Source organism: Mya arenaria, chromosome 6 (assembly GCF_026914265.1).
Source record: "Mya arenaria isolate MELC-2E11 chromosome 6, ASM2691426v1".
NCBI classification, from domain to species: Eukaryota; Metazoa; Mollusca; class Bivalvia; order Myida; family Myidae; genus Mya; species Mya arenaria.
In genome coordinates, this window is record NC_069127.1 from 40,577,436 (window position 1) to 40,597,400 (window position 19,965).

Below are 19,965 nucleotides of genomic sequence, written 5' to 3' on the forward strand. Positions count from 1 at the left end.
GCAAAATGATAGAATGTCACGTCCATCCCTTTATTATTCGTATATTATTACTAAAAAACAATAGTTTTTTATTGCTTGTTGGACTTGAAATAAAAAATAGTTCAGTTAAACCATCTGTTCAATTTGAGAATTAGAACAAATCAGGATTGATAAGTTTTGGTTTAGGGCGCGAATATCAGTTTAGATGAGGAAGATTTCAAAATCTAAGATGGACGCCAAATGTACCAAAATGATTAATAATTTTAAAATTGATATTTGTTCAGAAATCATCGTACTGTAATTTTTAAGATTTAACAAATGTGTACAGCCTTATTTTACTGATAAAGCATTTTGACATTACCAAGCTGGTAAGAGCTTCAAAGCATTGCTTTTACACTATTAAATGAATATATTTAAAAAGAAATATCCAGTCACTATTTAGTTAAGGCTACACAGATTCTAATATTATAAATAAATTTTATGCCGATAATTGCCCTTAATTGTTTAACAGAATAGAAATGAAATGTTTTGTATAGTTTGTGACAGAGGGCAGTTCGGAAGCTAAATCTTGTTTTAAAGAATGTCAAATTGCAATTTAGAACACACAATAACACACGACCCCCTTCGAAAGTCAATCTAGTTTGGGATATACAGGCGTTTGTGCGACCCTTTTGGCGGGTGTTTGGAAACAATATGTGTTGTGTCCGTGTCGCTTGTCCATGCAAAGGTTGATATAGCAATAACAAATATTCACCACAAGAAGCCGGTACGTCGCGTGCAAGACCGATGCTAGTAGAGCAAATGTCAATACCAAATACCACACTTAAGAATCGTTTGTGAGTGTTAATATTGTTTTAGGTTGTCCGGACTGTAACTTGACCGAAAATAATCACTCGGCACAAATGTTTACCACTAGATATCGGCGATTGGTGTTTTTAACCCATGTCAGTAGGTCTAAGGTAAAAGTCACACTAAAGGTTAATTTATTAGAAATTCTTGTATTTTAGCTTCGTCGGTCAAGTTTGCCATGATTTGGACTAGAGTAAAAATGATCAAATGTAAGATGGTTTTAAAGTCAATGCCATACTTTAAGGGTCATAATTGATATACATTTTCTTGTATTTCGCTTGTTTTTCCTTCAAAGTTGCAACCACTTACATTCTAGCCAAAGCTCAATGGCAATAAACGCTCCATATCAAAATACTTGATATATGTTTCAACAACTTTTCACACAACTGTTTCACTGTTTCAATTCAGCGGCGAGTTTGGTATTATTGGTGAGTTGACAATGCTCTTGTATAACACAGCAAAGCACATGAAGCCAAAGGTTATCCTTGACCACTTGTATGCTTTTTCAACTAGTTCAATTTGCACACACTTTTAAATAGGGAAACTTGAAAACTTGGTCGCATTGCAGCATGTTTAGTTAATATATTTTCTTTCTGACACAATGGTTGTGAGTCCTAATAAAACAGTCGATCCCCGTTGGCTCGAACTCCCAGGGACGGCGAAATAACCTCAAGCCTCAGGAAATTCCAAGCCAATCGGCATTGTTTACCTTCACTACAAAGAAATCAGTCCTTTACATATAGTTCGAGCCAACGAAAAATTCGAGCCAAGCGAGTTCGAGCCAACGGGATTCGACTGTATATAAGAATTTTCAAATTATATAACCTTGAATTTAATTTCAATCATAAAGGCACCATCGTCACCATTTTCACTCGTCTATTTTATTGCGGAAGCTTTTCACAATGAAATATTGACATTCTAATCGCCATGAAATAATTGAAATTCACTTTCAGGTTCAAGACAGATTAGACTACGTAACGGTTCAACGCAATTAGAGGGTCGTGTTGAAGTTTTTCACAATGGAAAATGGGGTACGGTCTGTGGGAATGGTAAAGACACAAACTTTGCCAAGGTCGTATGTCGACAGCTTGAATATACTACGTAAGTTATTTTTCTACATAGGTTAATACTGTAAACAACACTGAGTATTTTAGGGTCAAACATGTATTGGCAGTAACGGATACACAATTATTTAAAACGAGGAATTGGAATGAGATGAATGTCTTTATGCTCTGAACATTCGCAGTGATTTGGGTACAAAAAATCCTGTTGTTAAATATCAAATCAGTTGCATATCTCATGAGTAGAAAGGGTCAAATATCAGAGAGAATACATTTCCAGGGACAATGTGGCGGTACGATCGAGTGCATATTCCGGTGAAGGCAGTGACCAGATTTGGCTGGGCGATGTTAAATGTCAAGGAAACGAGACTATGATCGATGTATGTATGTCCAGCCCATGGGGACAGCACAACTGCGGACATAATGAAGATGTGGGAGTAACATGTAGTATATATCACCTTTTATTTGTCTATTTATGAATATAACAATAATAAAATGCATAATAAAGTAGTGTAATTCATCCACAAATTAAGCAAACAAATCGTACATACATTTGAAATTATTTAGATACAAAACAGAAATTCCATCGAGTTCGTATATCAATATTAATGTGAAAAACAACAACAGTGAATGCGAACGTTTCTTTTAACATTGGAAGCCCTAAATTGCGCAATTTTAAGGAACATTTATGACCATTTTGATATAAATTAATCAAATATATAGTGAAATATTAACATGAGCAAGATAAGATGTATTAATAAACAGGATTAATTATAATATCATGAAGTAGTAGTCTTTGTAATCGTAATGATTCAAATTGTACCAAAAATACGAATTTCTTTCATATGTGCATCGGATTTCGCATTTAGTTAGAAATCATAAAAGCTTTATTGCTAAAGCATTTTGACCATACCCAGCTCAGGGAGATTAAGACGGTTGAGACAACTAAATAAAATTAAAGTTTACTTTCAAATATGCGTCTTTTCTACGATAAACAAACTAATTTTAGAGTTATATGTCGATTTCGAACACATCTAGTAAGTCTAATACGAGATATCATTTCTAAAATGCAATTTATCAGATACTTTACTTAAAAGCTCTACTTTCTTAAAGCTATATAAAATCTAACAAGCGAAAATTATGTCAAATATGGCCGTTATGTACAAGTGTGTTGAAATGCAAATGGAAACTTCACCGTATTGATTGTATCAATGGGCAGTTCCGTATTTTTTGAGAAAAAATTGCATCTTCACAATATTGAATGAAAAGTACAAATATACAACAGCAGTTATATTTTTTTTGTTTGTGGTGCCCGGCCGCTCAGACGAGTGTTTTGCAACAATGTTTGTTGGGTATGGGCTGTAAGTTTGCCATTCAAACGTTGATTTAAAATAACGCATATTCACCATGAGTAGTTTGAATGTCGCGTGTAAGACCTATGTCAGTAGGTCAAAGGTCAATACCGAAAAAAAACTAAATGATGGCAATTCCTTATGTCTGGCTTGTTCGGGTTGTAGATTGTTCATTGATTAGGGGATTTGACAAAGTCACATTAAGGTTACTTGTTTTTTTTTTGCTTCTCCAATCTGAAACCTTGTCTTTGAGAATGGCGAAAATATTAACCCTGTATACACGATAATACTTAGGTCACACTTTGTCACCAGGTACATTCTCACTTAAAGCACAATGCAAATGTAGCGAAATGAGTTTCATATACGTAACAATTTTTGAAAGGTTTACAATGGATGCAAGTCCTGTTAGACTGTTTAAATTGTTTTACCATTCTAGAACGTAATTTCAATATTTGAAATTTTCAGGCAATATCGCCATCTGTTCAAATCGAATGTCCAACGCCATGCTTGTGGAAAGTTTTCAAAAACGAAATGTTGTCATTTTAAAGCAATGTTACATTTACATTTGGAATGTTTTTTATACTTCTTTAGGTTCAAGTGCTATTAGACTTGTTAATGGTACAAGGCAATTCGAGGGTCGTGTCGAAGTTTATCACAATGGAACATGGGGTACGGTATGTGGGGATGGTTTGAACATTAACTTTGCCAAGGTCGTGTGTCGACAACTCGGATATGCTACGTAAGTTATTTGACTAAAATATTTAGTGAAAAAACAAACTGTTAAAATATTCCTTAGTCGAATTTTTATTTCTTTTCAATAACTTTTTTTTCGCTTAAATCACTTCTTAATGCAAAACCGTTCCAAATATATCGTCACTCTGGGATGCACAAATGAAAACGTACAGAAGACAACAGCATTAATTTCAATTCAGGAAAGGGATTAAAGTGGAAGTTTCTATAATTTGAGGATTTGTATTGATTTAGTAACAGAAGTTCATTTTTTTGAATATTAAGATCAGTTCCATGTATCGTGAGTGGAAAGGGTAAACTCAGCGAGTATGCATTTCTCGAATATGAACATTTATTTATTAGACTTGTCCAATTCCAGGGAAAATGTTGCGTTAGTTTCAAATGCCTATTACGGTGAAGGTAATGGCCCTATTTGGCTTGACGATGTTACTTGTCAAGGAAACGAGACTGTTATCAACTTGTGTATGTTCAGACCATGGGGACAGCACAACTGCGTACATAAAAAGGATGTCGGAGTTACATGTAGTATACATCACCTTTTACTTCTTCTTTTCTGGAAAATTAATCAAGCATACAAAACGTTCAGAAATAAAAAAACAGCAAGTGTAATCCAAAGAGTAAAGCGATATTAACGGGAAAAATAAAAAGGAAAGGTTTTGCTTGTTGTATCGGCATAAATTCACTCTATATCCCTTCATCCATTCATCAAATCCAATTATATATCTTACTCTTATCTCAATGTCATTCGATATGTTTGAGTAATTCAGAAGCTCAATTGAGTTAAGAGAAACATATAAACAGGTAGCATTCTTATAAGGTAATTTGTGTTCCGAATTTTATTTTACAAAACGTACCGTTTGTAACTGTACATAAACTCAATACATTACAAGGGAGTTACATTGTATAATTGCACGACAACAAGCTCTGAAATTATTATTGACATGGTCGTTTAATGTAACGTTTGGGATGGTTTCAAGCGAATGCTATTAATTTTAATAATTATTTCAATTAATTATCACCAAACATGAATTCAGAGATTCAAGTTAAACATGGTTTTTAACACTTAACAAGAAATTCCATCCATAAATAGTTTTACATTGTAATATGAACATTCAACAAGCGGTTCTCTCTTTCACTAAAAACATATATAACCCAATTAAAATTAAATGATATGAAGCTTATTTTTATTTTAAATAATACTTCCCTATGTCGTTTTATGTTCACGCCAAACATAAATTGTACAAATTAATTTGATAAAATAAGAAAACAATGTTGTCAACATGCGATGTTTTAAAATCCCTATATGTTTTTGAAGTGACAGAATTAGTTGCAAATTAAGACCCCATATATAAAAAAAATATGTTCGTTATCACAGGAGCTTGCAAAGTACCGTACGTAAGAAGCGCCAAATATGCTAGGGCGGCGATTAGTTACAACACGACCATTACGTACACATGTGTAGGAGGCTACATCCATACGAATGGCAATTTAGTGAGGAATTGTCAAGCTGACGGTCAATTGGATGGTATTTCCCCAACTTGTACTATTGGTATGTGTGATTTAGAAAAAAAGACACCTCTGCTATTTCGTGGAAATCATTTAACAATCTAATCGTTTTTCCATGTTTCTAGTTTGAAAAGTCAACAACCATCGCTCTGTATTAATATAATGGTCCATTTAAAATCGTGTTTCCTTACTATAACATGTTATTTATCAAAAGGTCACAATTCTCGTAGAATAATTGCAATTCCAAGTCTGAACATTCGCATTCAATAATTTATTGATTTAGTAAACCTTATTATTTTGAATTCCTGTGTCACCCTTGTCGTCTCTATTTGATATTTTTTAAACGATGTAAAGCCTTTGCCAAAGCTTAACTTATAAATTAATATGTTGTAGAATTTGCACACATACTTTCTGCGCATATGACTGATTTGTGCAATAATGCATTGAATTCGGATTACCTATATCATTATAAACAATATAAATAAGCTTTTTTTCTTTGCATACTTTCCCTGGTATTGTGTTATCTTTGCTATAAACGCTTATTTTTTATTGTAAAACTACAAGTCCTTCCTTCCTTCCTTCCTTCCTTCCTTCCTTCCTTCCTTCCTTCCTTCCTTCCTTCCTTCCTTCCTTCCTTCCTTCCTTCCTTCCTTCCTTCCTTCCTTCCTTCCTTCCTTCCTTCCTTCCTTCCTTCCTTCCTTCCTTCCAAACTTCCAAACTTCCTTCCTTCCAAACTTCCTTCCTTCCTTCCAAACTTCCAAACTTCCTTCCTTCCTTCCAAACTTCCAAACTTCCTTCCTTCCAAACTTCCTTCCTTCCTTCCTTCCAAACTTCCTTCCTTCCTTCCTTCCTTCCTTCCTTCCTTCCTTCCTTCCTTCCTTCCTTCCAAACTTCCTTCCTTCCAAACTTCCTTCCTTCCAAACTTCCTTCCTTCCTTCCAAACTTCCTTCCTTCCTTCCTTCCAAACTTCCTTCCTTCCAAACTTCCTTCCTTGCAAACTTCCTTCCTTCCTTACAAACTTCCTTCATTCCTTAGAAACTTCCTCCCTTCCTTACACACTTCTTTCCTTACAAACTTTCTTCCTTGCAAACTTCCTTACAAACTGCCTTTTTTCTTCCTTACAAACTTCCTTACAAACTTCCTTCCTTCATTCCAATCTTCCCATCTTCTAAACTTCCTTCCTTCCTTCCAAACTTCCTCCCTTCCTTCCAAACTTCCATCCTTTCTTCCTTACAAACTTACTTTCAAACTTCTTTTTTTCCTTCCAAACTTCCTTCCTTCCAAACTTCCTTCCTTTAAAACTTCATTCCTTCCAATCTTCCTTTCAAACTTCCTTCCAAACTTTCTTCCTTTCAAACTTCCTTCCTTCCAAACTTCCTTACAAACGCACAAACTTCCTTCCAAATTTCCTTTCAGACTTTCAAACTTCCTTCCTTCCAAACTTCCAAACTTCTTATCTTCCTTTCAATCTTTTTTCCTTCCTTACAAACTTCTTTCTTTCCTTCGAAACTTCCTTCCTTCCAAACTTTCTTCTTTCTTCTGAACTGTTTTCCTTCCTTACTTTCAAATTTCCAATTTTTTAAACTTCCTTCCAAACTTCCTTAAAAACTTACAAACTTACTTTCTACCTTCCTTGCAAACGTCTAAACTTCCTTCCTTCCAAACTTTATTTCAAACTGCCAAACTTTCGTAGCTTCCTTTAAAACTTCCTTCCTTCCTTTCAAACTGTAATCCTTCCAAACTTCTTTTTTTCAAAATTTCCTTCCTTTATCCATTCTTCCAATCTTCCTTCCTTCCAGACTTCATTCCACTTTTCATTTTTAACTCCCTTCCAAATTTCTTTCAAAATTTCCTTCCACCCTCTTTCCCAACATGCCTCCTTCTGTCCCTTCATTCCTCTTCCATATTTCCATCCATCCCTCATCGCTCCATATTTCCATCCATCAATCCATCAATCCATCCATTTATTCAATAATACATCATTAATTAATTATTTTATTTATTCAATTCTTAGAAAACACTAAACAAGAACTTCGCAATCTATACAGTATGTTTTGGTTGCTTTTAAAAATCATTTAATTTTCTAAATTTTGTTGTTTTTTATCATTGCATTCATCATGTTTTGATTACTTCATACTTGTATTAGATATAGTTACTATAAGTAGTTTATTTAACTATACATTATACTCAACTCTTTATTTCCACCACACGGGCTGATTTTGATATTTTATAAAACTAATTATCTATAGTATTAAGTCAGCTGGTAATCAGAAACAATGACATTAGCTCCAAGAAGTGCGAAGAAGAACGTTTCTCATTCCATTGATACTATATATATATATATATATATATATATATATATATATATATATATATAGACCCCCGGTCTAGGAAACTATTAAACCTGTCTAGGTCTAGACCCCCGTTTGATGGCCTCGTTCCGCCCTAGAGCAACTCTTGGTTTTCAAGAATATATATATATATATATATATATATATATATATATATATATATATATATATATATATATATATATATATATATATATATATATATATATATATATATATATATTATATATATATATATATATATATATATATATATATATAGTTCTGTGACGTCAGCGATTAAACACCAAATATCTCGTTCGTGTATACTGCATTCATATCGCTGTGTCTTTCTACGATAGTAACGCATTTATCACAGTTGTAACATCATTGAAGACAGTCCGGTGATATTTTACACCAGAGCTGAACAATTAACATTTGGACATTTTTGAAATAGTTCGTTTCAAAAATATAATACACGGTTGCTGTGAAGCAACTTGGGTATTACATTTTGAAAAGCAAAATTTCTTTCGTACGCACGAGACAGTTCACAGTAGTTTTCAATTGGTGTCTAAATGGTATTTATTTCAGGATCAATTAAATCAACTTGAAGGTTAATAAAGTACATAAACTTTAACACACCTCAGGTATTAAACCTGTATTTACATTCTCATCTTGGACGTACTGACATTATCGTCTTAAAATCTTTTTAACTAGTACATTTAGGGTCAAGAAATACTTACAAGTGTAAAAACAATACGTTCCTGATTTTTACAGACAAATATAACTTCTTAAGTCCCAGCATGTACTCGCACATAAACGAAATCTGGCTGTTAAGTGAGACCTTAGGACTTTCTTAAAAATAAAATGTTGCTTTCGATTGTTTAAAGTAATGTCACTAGATTTAATATTATTCCACAATTTGCTGCAATATCTAACAATTGGCATACTTATTTAATACTTATGGGTTTAAAACATATGGGTAGACTTTGAGTGGCCGTTGTGTAAAATGCTGTTATATCTCGTTTCTAGTCTAGGTTTACATTAGAACATTTGGTAGTACAGTACGTATTGATTTTAATGCGTTTATTATTATCATATTAAGTAAATCAGGGCAACAATTTGAACTGTCAAAAATAGTGTTATAATTCATTTCACTGTCTAGACTTTGTTAATTAAATGTTCATGTGTACACTTGTTTTGTCAAGTTTATGCGTAGCGGTGGCTTTGACTTAATAATGGACGTCGCTGATATGCTGTAGATAAGCGGTAAATGGTCAAAAACTATGAAGATTCCACAAGTACATTGACGATAATCTTTTCAGTTGGAATAAAAAATCATCCATTGCTGTCGCCTCTTGCGTGTTCAATTTCTAGTAAATTTCTAGTAAATGATGGTTTTCTTTTAATGGTAACAGGTTATTTCTTGACAATAATTATTTAAACAGAATGGCACTTCCAGCTTTTCACATTTAAATGGACCATAATTTACGCCCTTATCGTCGACATAAATTAATCAAATCTAGGTAATAGAGCTTAGGTCTAGACCCCCGTTTGATGGCCTCGTTCCGCCCTAGAGCAACTCTTGTTTTTCAAGATTGTGTCTAAAATGGCCGCAGGTAGAGTTAAATGTATAGCATTCGTACAAAATTGGACATGAACATTGATATGTATTCATTAGTCATCTCATGTTAAAGTGTAAAATAAAGAATATGTGTAATATCATATTTTACACATCATTAATGTTCAAAATGATATTTAGATGGCAAAAATGTTCGAAAATGTAAATTTTTATATGAAAATGCCATTTAATGATATTTTTTGGAATGAAATTAAGACGGGGCAAAGCTATATTTAAACATAGAAAAGCTTATTAAGCTATCAGTTATCCTTGTTCACCTGCAGGCTTTGCCATCTCTAGTTGAATTTAAATAGACCTTTCAATTCCGCAACTTGAAAACCTGGTGGCATTTGGGCGTGTCCAGTAAATATGTTTTCCTTTAGACAAAATTGTCGAGAGGTCGTGGGCATAGTGTTACCCTTGTCTTGACTTACGGCACGCGGAGGGTATTGCGGCAGTTTTTCACAATTGAATCGTGACAAATTAAACGCCACGTAAGAACTGATTTTTTTTCTTTTTTAGGTTCACGTCTTATTAGACTACGGAACGGTACAACGCAATTAGAGGGTCGTGTTGAAGTACTTCACAACGGATCATGGGGTACGGTCTGTGGGAATGGTATAGACACAAACTTTGCCAAGGTCGTATGTCGGCAGCTCGGATATGATACGTAAGTTAAGTTGCTAATTAGGTAACTTTTCTAAAGAAGAACAATTGTTGAAGTATTCCTTTGTCAAACATTTGTTGCTTTAAAAAAACACAATTTCATCCTGTAACCACTTATTTATGCAAATGTTCTAATTGGTTTGGCAGTCTTGCATACAAAAATGAAAAAAAAAAATGAAAAGAACTTTAACATTAATTTATATCCAGGAATAGGAATCAAGTTGGTGTCTTTATGCTTAAAGCATTTATATCGATTGAGTTACAAACGTTCATCCTCTTAAAAATATAACAATATATTTATCTTATTAGTTGCATATTGCACGAGTAGAAAGGGTTAATTATCAGAAATAATGCAATTCAAGAATAAAAATATGTATTTAACAGACCATTTCAATTCAAGGGTCAATGTTGCGGTTCGTTCGAGTGCCTATTTCGGTGCAGGTAGTGACCAGATTTGGCTGGACGATGTTTTATGTCAAGGAAACGAGACTGTGGTCGACTTGTGTATATCCAGCTCATGGGGACAGCACAAATGCGGACATAATGAAGATGTCGGAGTTACATGTAGTATATATCACCTTTTATTTATCCATTTCTGAAGCCTACAAACGCATTGAAAACGCATTCTTTAATAGCATGGTTCATACATCAATAATATAAACAGTGTAAATACATTATTTAACAATACGATAAAAAACAGAAGTTCAATGGAGAATAAATATCAACATTACTGGGGGAAAAAGCAATAAAAGGAAATGTGTATGTTTCATAAAAAGCATGTTTAACCTTAACCAGTAAATTCTTAAAAAACAACAACATTTATTACCATTCGGAGATCAAATTAATTCAGTTTAAACATAAGATATTCACGACAACGAAAGCGTTTTGTTTGAACTCAAAATATCACTATCTAGTAGACTTAGTTATGGAATGAATGTTATTCTTACCATGTCGGAGTTACATGTAGTATATATCACATTTTTTTTTCTACAATGTACAATACACTAATTATGCAGTGTACATACATTATTATACAATGAGATACAAAACAGAAGTTTAATGGAGAATAAATAACGATATTCCTGGAAAAAGAACAATGAAAGGAAATGCGTATGTTTCATAAAAAAACCGATTTAACTAGTAAATTCTTAAGATACGTTTATTACCATTCGGAGATCAAAATAATGCCATATCAACATATTCACGACAACGAAAGCGTTTTGTTTGAACTCGGTATAAACGAAAATATCATGAGTTAATATTCTTAGTCATGGAATGAATGTTATTCTAAAAATGGCCTCAAAATGTAACTGAATGCTGAGTTTCTTTCACATGTGTACATCTAGTCAGAAATCATCATAGTTTTATTGAAAACATTGAAAAAGTATACATTGATGAAATTATAAAGCATTTTGACTAAATCAAGCTGAAAAAGGTGACCAAGATGGCTGCCATAATTAAACAAAGTTTACTTTCAAGTAGGAGTTTTTTTACGATATAGGAACTATTGTTAGACTTCTATTTGATATTTTGAATATCTTTTTAGTGATTTCGACTACATATTATCTAATAAGCCGACCTTGTGTCAAACATTGCCGTTATGTTCTTATGATTTAAAAAAGAAATTTAAAGCTTTTCACAATGGAACGTCGACATTTTAAAATCCTCGTTTAAACTGAAATTCAAATGCATTTTTTTTATTTAGGTTCAAGTGCTATAAGACTACGTGACGGCTCAACGCAATTAGAGGGTCGTGTTGAAGTACTTCACAATGGAACATGGGGTACGATCTGTGATGATAACACAGACTCAAACTTTGCCAAGGTCGTATGTCGACAGCTTGGATATGCTACGTAAGTTATTTTAATAGGAAAATAAGATAATATTGTAGAAGTAATTTTGGTCAAATATTTGTTGCTATTTGAAAGCATTTTTCTCCGCTTTAATACTTATTCATGCACAAAATTCCGACTTTATTAGCAGTATCAGATACTCAAATGATGAAGTGAATATAAATTAGAATGAGTATGAATTAGTATTAGTTTTGATCTAGGAATCGGAGTCAAGTCAGTGTCTTTACGCTCTAAGCATTTGTAGCGATTAGATTACAAAAGGACCCTTTATGAATAGCAAAATTTGATTAGTGGAAAGGATCAATAATCTAAAATAAAATATTTAGTTATAATACTTGTTCAATTAAAGGGACAATGTTACCGTACTTCCAAGAGCCTATTACGGTAGAGGTACTGGCCCGATTTGGCTGGACGATGGTATTTGTCAAGGAAACGAAAGTGTGATCAACTTGTGTATGTTCAAACCTTGGGGACTACACGGCTGTTGGCATGGAAGAGTTGTTGGAGTTGCATGTAGTAAATATCATTTTTCACTTCTCCATTTCTTGGGAGTTTGATATAAAATGCATCATATAATAGAACAGTATATACATTTATCTAACATACAAAGAATAAACAAAAATAATAAACATTTATATACGAAGCAGAAAGTGAATTCGAGAATAAAGGGAAACAATTAAATGGAATACGAATGTTTCAAGCTTTAAATAATAAATACTTAAGGAACATAAAGATCATTCGGAGATGAAAAGTATCACTTACATAACATACAATATTCACAATAGCGACAGCAAGATGTTCGAAAGTAGAAGTTATGAAAATATCATAAACTATTAGTATTAGTTATGGTCTTATATTATACCGAACATTTTATATTACCATTCAATATTTTTAAAGCACTTCATATGTGTTTTATGTAATAAAGCTAATAATATTTTCGTCGTTGTGAAAAAGGCAAGCCGCACTAAGCAGTTGGATGACGTCAGCGGTCCATATAACATTTTTGGCGAAGTCTGGAGCTGCCAAAAATATGATATGGACCGCTGACGTCATAAAACTGGATTTATATCAAAATACAGTGATATACGCACCGATCGAGTTTATATATACAAAGAAGGGACACATTTATGTAAGGTTTAATATAACCTAATAAGCACTCATTTTGTCAATGATGGCCCTAATATCGTAATGTATAAATTGATGGAAAATTTACCGTATTAATGTACAAGTTGGCAGTTATGAATTGTGTTTGAAATGCTGGCATTTTTACAATTTTGCATGCAAGGTAAGATAATACTTAGTCTAAATGATTTCTTTTTAAATAGTCTAACAGGAATTGCATCTTTTTTCCCTAAACGAAATCATATTAAATAGACACGCCACAATGCGACAAGGTTTTCATGTAACAATTGAATTCCAAATGTTTTATTTTTACTTCTTTAGGTTCAAGTGCTATAAGACTACTTAATGGTGCAAGACAATTTGAGGGACGTGTTGAAGTATATCACGATGGAACATGGGGTACGGTATGTGGATATGGTTTGAACATTAACTTTGCCAAGGTCGTGTGCCGACAACTCGGATATGCTACGTAAGTTATTTGACCAAAATAGGTAGTGAAAAAATAAACTGCTGAAATATTACTTAGTCAAACATTTATTTCTTTTCAAATACATTTTTCTTCGCTTTAATCACCTCTTAAATGCAAAAAGTTCCAAATATATCGGCACTCTCGAATGCACAAATGAAAACGTAAAAAAGACATTAGCATTAATTTCAATTTAGGAAACGGATTAAATTGGGTGTTTTTTATACTTAAAGTTTGAGCATTTGTATTGATTTAGTAACAGAAGTTCCTTCATTGAATACTTAAAATCAGTTGCATGAGTCGTGAGTTGAAAGCGTAAAAATCAGAGAGAAAGCATTTCTCAAACAGAAACATTTATTTATTAGATTTGTCCAATTTCAGGGACAAAGTGGCGTTACTTTCAAATGCCTATTACGGCAAAGGTAATGGCCCGATTTGGCTGGATAATGGTACTTGTCAAGGAAACGAGACTGTTATCGACTTGTGTATGTTCAGACCATGGGGACAGCACAACTGCGGACATAATAAAGATGTCGGAGTTACATGTAGTATACATCACCTTTTACATCTTCTTTTTGGACAGTTAATCAAGCATAAAAATCGTGAATAAATGATTTAACATTAAGATAAAAAAGCAAGTGTAATCGAAAGGGTATTGCGATATTAATGGAAAAACTAAACAAAATGGGAATGGGTTTGTTGTTGACAGTGCACATTGTTATCGGCATAAATAAACTATATATCCATCCATGTCATTCGATATCTGTGTGTCATTCAGAAGCTCAATTGAGTTAAGAGAAAACTATAAACACATACATGGCATTATTGTACCAGGACAAGCTCTGAAATTGTTTTTGAAATTCACGTTATATGTAACGTTTGGGATATTTTAAAGCAAATACTATTAATTTTGATAATTATTTCAATTAATAAACACCAAATATGAATTCTGAGATTCATGTTCAACATGGTTTTTAACACATAACAAGAAATTCCATCCATAAATAGTATATAATATGAACGTATAACAAGCGGTGCTTACTTTCACTAAAAACATAAATTACCCAATTGAAATTAAATATTAAGCTTGATTTTATTTCAAATAAGGATCGTATTTTATTCACGCATATACATAAGTTTAAACAAATAAATCTGATCAAAATAAGAAAACAATTTATTCAACATGCGATATTTTAAAGTCCCTTTATGTACTTGAAGTGACAGAATAATGTTGCAAAAGAAGACCTTATATATATATATATATATTTATTTATTATCGCAGGAGCTTGCATTTTACCGTACGTAGTAAACGCTTCCAGAGATACTGGGGCAGCAATTGTTTACAACACGACCGTTACTTACACATGTGCAGGAGGCTACATCCATACGAATGGCATAGTGAGGACTTGTCAAGCTGACGGTCAGTTGGATGGTATTCCTCCAACTTGTACTCGCGGTATGTGTGCTCTATGTATAAATATTAGGCTACTGGCTTGTGGAATCAAATTTTCCATTTACATTTTACCTGTACAGAACACTGCGTTCTGTTTTGAGTGTAAACATTAAAAACCACAGCTCTGAAAATATAAGGGTCCAATTAAGACCGTGTTCAATGATTTTTGCTGGCCCATCATTTTCGTTAAATAAATGCTTACCTATTTATTTATTTGTTAAAACAAATCATTTTATTTCGAAAAGTGCTGAACTCGTTTAAAATGACCATTTAATAATAATGAAAAGCTTAAGGCTTGAAACGAATTAATTTGACATCATTAAAATTTAATTTCATTCTCGTCGTAGTTTAGATTGTGAATATAATTTGTTTTATTTCTTTAATGACAGAGGTTAATTAGACTTACCGATACAAGAATTTTGTTTTTATTTTTACATCATAATACACTTGAAATGTGAATAAACAAGAATAAGAATATTTAAAGCAGTTTAAAATATATAATTTAAATCAAAGGATTTAAGCTCATTAGTCAGAAGATTTCCTATCTTTTCTTCAACAAGCTTTTTATACACATATTGTGGCACTGTACCAGCGGTGCCACACAGCACGTATACAGTCCCCACAAACACACTCCTCGGTGCACGTGTAACGTACTCGTGTAATTATGGGTATACGGTGTCGGGTGCAAAGACCATTGCATGCTTGGCAAGCGGTTGGGCCACACGACCAGTCTGTCATCCAGGTAAGATACGCATAAGTATAACAATTAAATATCATCTTCGTTTTTAGTTTATCAACCTGTTTTAGCAATTTAAATTTAGTTTGCTTGTCTCTACAATATTAAATCCGTCTGAAATTTGATTGTACATATGGTTCTATTTAATTCATACATATATAGTTACAAATATAATAGTAGGAACCGTTTCTTGTTTAATGCAGCTGAAATAGTTTCTTTTACAGATAAACATTGTATTTACGGAGATATTAATTACTTTGGCTTAACATTTTCATTGTCAAAATAAATTAAGTTGTGAGTAATCATCCACTAATATAGTGAACTGTACATGCTAGACTAGAAAGAAAACAATTAACCAATTCCTCCAAGAAGCTTTGACACTACTATATACCCTTATAACATTAAACAGTTTTTATCGAAGACCCTACTTATATAATTAATACCGAATGTTACGTCGAACAAGGTTATCAAATGCTTTAGAATTATCAAAAATAAACAAATTTATTGTTCATTCGTATTTGGGATATGCTTTATCAAACCATGTTGAGCAAAAACATTGTCAGTAGATCCAATATTTGAACGAAATCCGGCTTGTGATTCAACGTATATGTTTTGTTTCTTTTCAGCCCATGTTACCAAACGTTCAAAATTCTACTAAAAACAATTATACTGTACAAACATTTTAGGCTCAGCCTACATTAATAAAAAAAGATGTCTAAATTATAACCGTTCATTGATACATCTAGTTAATAATTTCCCTAGTACAATCAATAATGTAATTCCTCTTATATTCTGAATAGCTGACAGACTTCCCATTATGTTAATACACATTCAATATCCATCACTTTAAAATTCAGGAAAATGATATTAATATTATTCTAAACATTAAATTTTATTAAACAACACAGAAAATACCGGTGAAAATGTGCCATGTTTCGTAATATAAAAACTCATCTAAAACTGTATCGGGCCCAGCACTTCGACGTAGATTTTACTCTTTTACTTATACTTATATCATCAACAGAAACAGGTTAATCCAACTCATTGAACATTATTTTCATAATAATATCCACAATATTTTCATTAAAATATATACGTAAAAGTAGGCTGCCGATTTTCAAACTCAGTATGGCGTCGCAAAGTTACAACCATGCCATTAAACAAAATTACAGTACGTGTCCGCGAGTTAACAGCTTTTTAAAATGCCTAGATAAAAAATCAAATTCTGTGGACAAAACAAATTGGATTTATGTCATTCATTATTGCCATTCTATTTTCGAAAACAAAATGTTGGTAACAGAAAGAGAAACATATATTTTAAAACGTATCAAAAAGCAGACCTAGATTATCATCAAATTTATAAATTCCAAATCTTCCAAAAATTCAAATAAAATACCACCTGATAAATTTATGAGTATTTGGCACGAAGGTCTTCTTTAGAAACTTCGAGAAAGTGGCATTTTCTGATCCTTATGTTTTTGAATTACCGATTACCTCAGTGAAATAAATCAGTGTGCTGTTCTGTCTGGAACTATGTCAGGCACGGTTACAATATATGCTTGATTCTTCAAGGCTAAATTCTAGATCCCTTAATATTCCTTTTATATATCAAAGATATTGTTCGTGATATCCAGTCACCCATTCGTCTTTTGCGGATGACACTACCTTATATATACTTGTAGATGACACCTACCTTACCGCCGCGCAGCTTTATGCTGAAATGGAAAATGTGGGCTGAAAGGTGGCTTGTTTCGTTTAACCAAGCAAAACGAGAGACCCTTTTTCTTTTTTCTCCTACAACAAATGGACCGTTTCATCCACCTTTATTGATAAATAACGTTCAAATAACATGCGTTACAACTCACAAGCATTTGGATGTCACACTTTCTAGCAACTGCTCATGACATAACCATATCCAAACCGTCAAAAAGAAGGCCTGGTGGCCAATCTACTTAATGCGATCCGTTAAATACGTCCTAAGTGTTAGATCGGAAATCTCTGGAAGTTCTTTACACAACATTCATACGAGCTTTGTTATAATATGCAGACGTTGCCTGTGATGATCTTACTCAAGCTGACGAAGACGACCTAGAGAAAGTACATCAAGAGGCGACACAAATTATATCCGGGGCCACACGACTAGCCTCCTTATCAAACTTGTACACTGAAACGGGACTTGAATCTCCAAGAGAAAGAAGGCGAAAACATAAACCAACATTTTTCTACAAGATGTTAAATTCTCTTACACCTAATTATCTTTCGACATTTATTCCATCCTGAGTTGGAGATGCAAATTTGTTAAATCTTAGAAACCATATTAACCTTCGGAATATTGCATGAAAATCATATTTACTTTCGACCTCTTTCTTTCAAGGAATGCACTTTATCATGCTCAAAGAAATAATCTTTTCGACCAGTTATCCAATATCAGGCCATTGTCTCTCCAAAAAATACTGTCTTGATCAACACAAGCCACTCTTCAGACAAAAAATAAGATTTTCCAACAAGTACAACACTATCGTCGACAAAGAAAACGTTTCTAATATCCAATATAAATTAGAAAAAAACCCTGAATACACCGTTGACCAGACCTGTCTACATCCCATTATCTCTTATTTTTCCCTTTCTATATTTGTATATACAAAGGTATGAATCTTTTTGTTAATATGCATGTGCACATTGACATGATTTATTGTAAACGTATGTGTTGTTGACGACGTAACTTGTACATGTCATAAAATTAACTATCCTTCCTTTCAATCACCAATCAATCAATCCAATCCATCCATCCACCCATCCATATATCAATTTATTTTGGTAACCAATCGATTTACTGGTGTCACACGGCTTGTTATAATTAGAAGTGACGGTTAAGGCGCAGGATTCCCCCGAACAGCCCCCGATTAAATTCCAATATAATTGTGTCATTCAGAAAAAAGTTTTGAGACAATGTGTAAATTAATGTATCAATAGGTAATACATCGAAAAAGTAGTGCTTCTTCCAAATCAAAGTTTTCCTTTCATACAATAAAAACAATAACCAGATTTATAAAATTTAAGTATTTGAAGCATAAATACAAAGTTGCAATAGAAGAGCTAATGTCAGGAATATATTCGTTATCACAGTAACCTGTAACCGGAAGCGGAAGCCGCTTCAAAGGATTGGGAAACTATTTCTTACATCATCAACGCAACGTTCATATGTGTAGGAGGTCACATTCATATTGGGGCAGCTAATCGATTTTAAATTCACAAAACAGTTTTCAGTTTAAACCTTCTTTCCCTACATTAACATGTTATTCATTGTAAGCTTACCGTTCTTGTAGAATAATATATAGCAAATCCAAGCCTAGTTGTTCGCATTCATTATTATATTTATATGATCAGTCAAATCATTTCGTTTTGTAAAGAAGTGAACACGTGCAAAATGTCCATTTGATGAAAATAGACCGCACAAGATTTAAACGGGTTTCTTGGACATCAGTTGATTTTAATATTAATAGTCGTAGTTAAATAATCAGTATGAGCTGACTCATATACAAAATTGTACTTGTGTGTGCAACATTTAATTGCATATCGTTAATATGCTGAATAAGAATATTTGAAACAATACTAAATGTAAATCATTGGATAAAGGGTTCTGTATACACAGATTGTGGCATCGTACCAGCAGTGCCTTACAGCACGTATAAAGCTCCCACAGACACACTGATTGGTGCAATAGTAACGTACTCGTACTCTGGATATACTGTGTCGGGTGCAGAGACCATCGTATGTTTGACAAGCGGCTGGGCCACACGACCGGTCTGTCGTCCAGGTAAAAAGCAAAAAATTAAAACGATTATTCATCATCTTCGTAGTGAGTGTATCGAATTGTTTAAGAAATTGCAATATTAGTTTTGACTTCCTCCATAACGTAAACTCCGTATGAACGGACTGATGAATTCCATTTTTTTAAATTACATAAATTTGTAGTTGTTAATATAACAAAAGGTACAGTTTCTAGAAATATCTAGATAAAATTGTATATCTAAATACCCAAGGGTTTGTTGTTATATATTCTTTACCGTAGTAACCTGCTCTGTACCGGACGTAAAAGACGTTTCCAAAGATTCGGGAGCAACGGTTGTTTACAACACGACCGTAACGTACACATGTGCAGGAGGCCACATCCATACTGATGGCAATTTAGTTCGGACATGTCAAACTGACGGCCAATTG

The 19,965-nt window shown here is 33.2% G+C and overlaps 1 protein-coding gene across 1 annotated transcript; it reads left to right on the top strand.

Moving 5' to 3' along the window:
- The first annotated feature begins 2,193 nt into the window (after nucleotides 1-2,193).
- On the top strand, nucleotides 2,194-18,024 carry LOC128237788 (deleted in malignant brain tumors 1 protein-like). The gene is made up of 13 exons (XM_052953371.1): nucleotides 2,194-2,336; nucleotides 3,833-3,980; nucleotides 4,350-4,516; nucleotides 5,367-5,540; nucleotides 9,971-10,118; nucleotides 10,515-10,681; nucleotides 11,820-11,967; nucleotides 12,317-12,483; nucleotides 13,411-13,558; nucleotides 13,937-14,103; nucleotides 14,838-15,011; nucleotides 15,601-15,750; nucleotides 17,792-18,024. The coding sequence occupies exons 1-13, from the start codon at nucleotides 2,261-2,263 to the stop codon at nucleotides 18,022-18,024; spliced, it is 2,067 nt and encodes a 688-aa protein (XP_052809331.1). The 5' UTR covers nucleotides 2,194-2,260.
- The last annotated feature ends 1,941 nt before the right edge of the window (nucleotides 18,025-19,965 follow it).

Excerpts from the sequence above, each read along its gene's own strand:
- LOC128237788 (XM_052953371.1), top strand. The coding sequence starts at position 2,261 with ATGATCGATGTATGTATGTCCAGCCCATGGGGACAGCACAACTGCGGA. Across the intron at positions 2,337-3,832 it reads AGATGTGGGAGTAACATGTA|GTTCAAGTGCTATTAGACTT; the intron begins GTATATATCACC and ends ATACTTCTTTAG. Across the intron at positions 15,751-17,791 it reads ACGACCAGTCTGTCATCCAG|ACGTTGCCTGTGATGATCTT; the intron begins GTAAGATACGCA and ends TATAATATGCAG.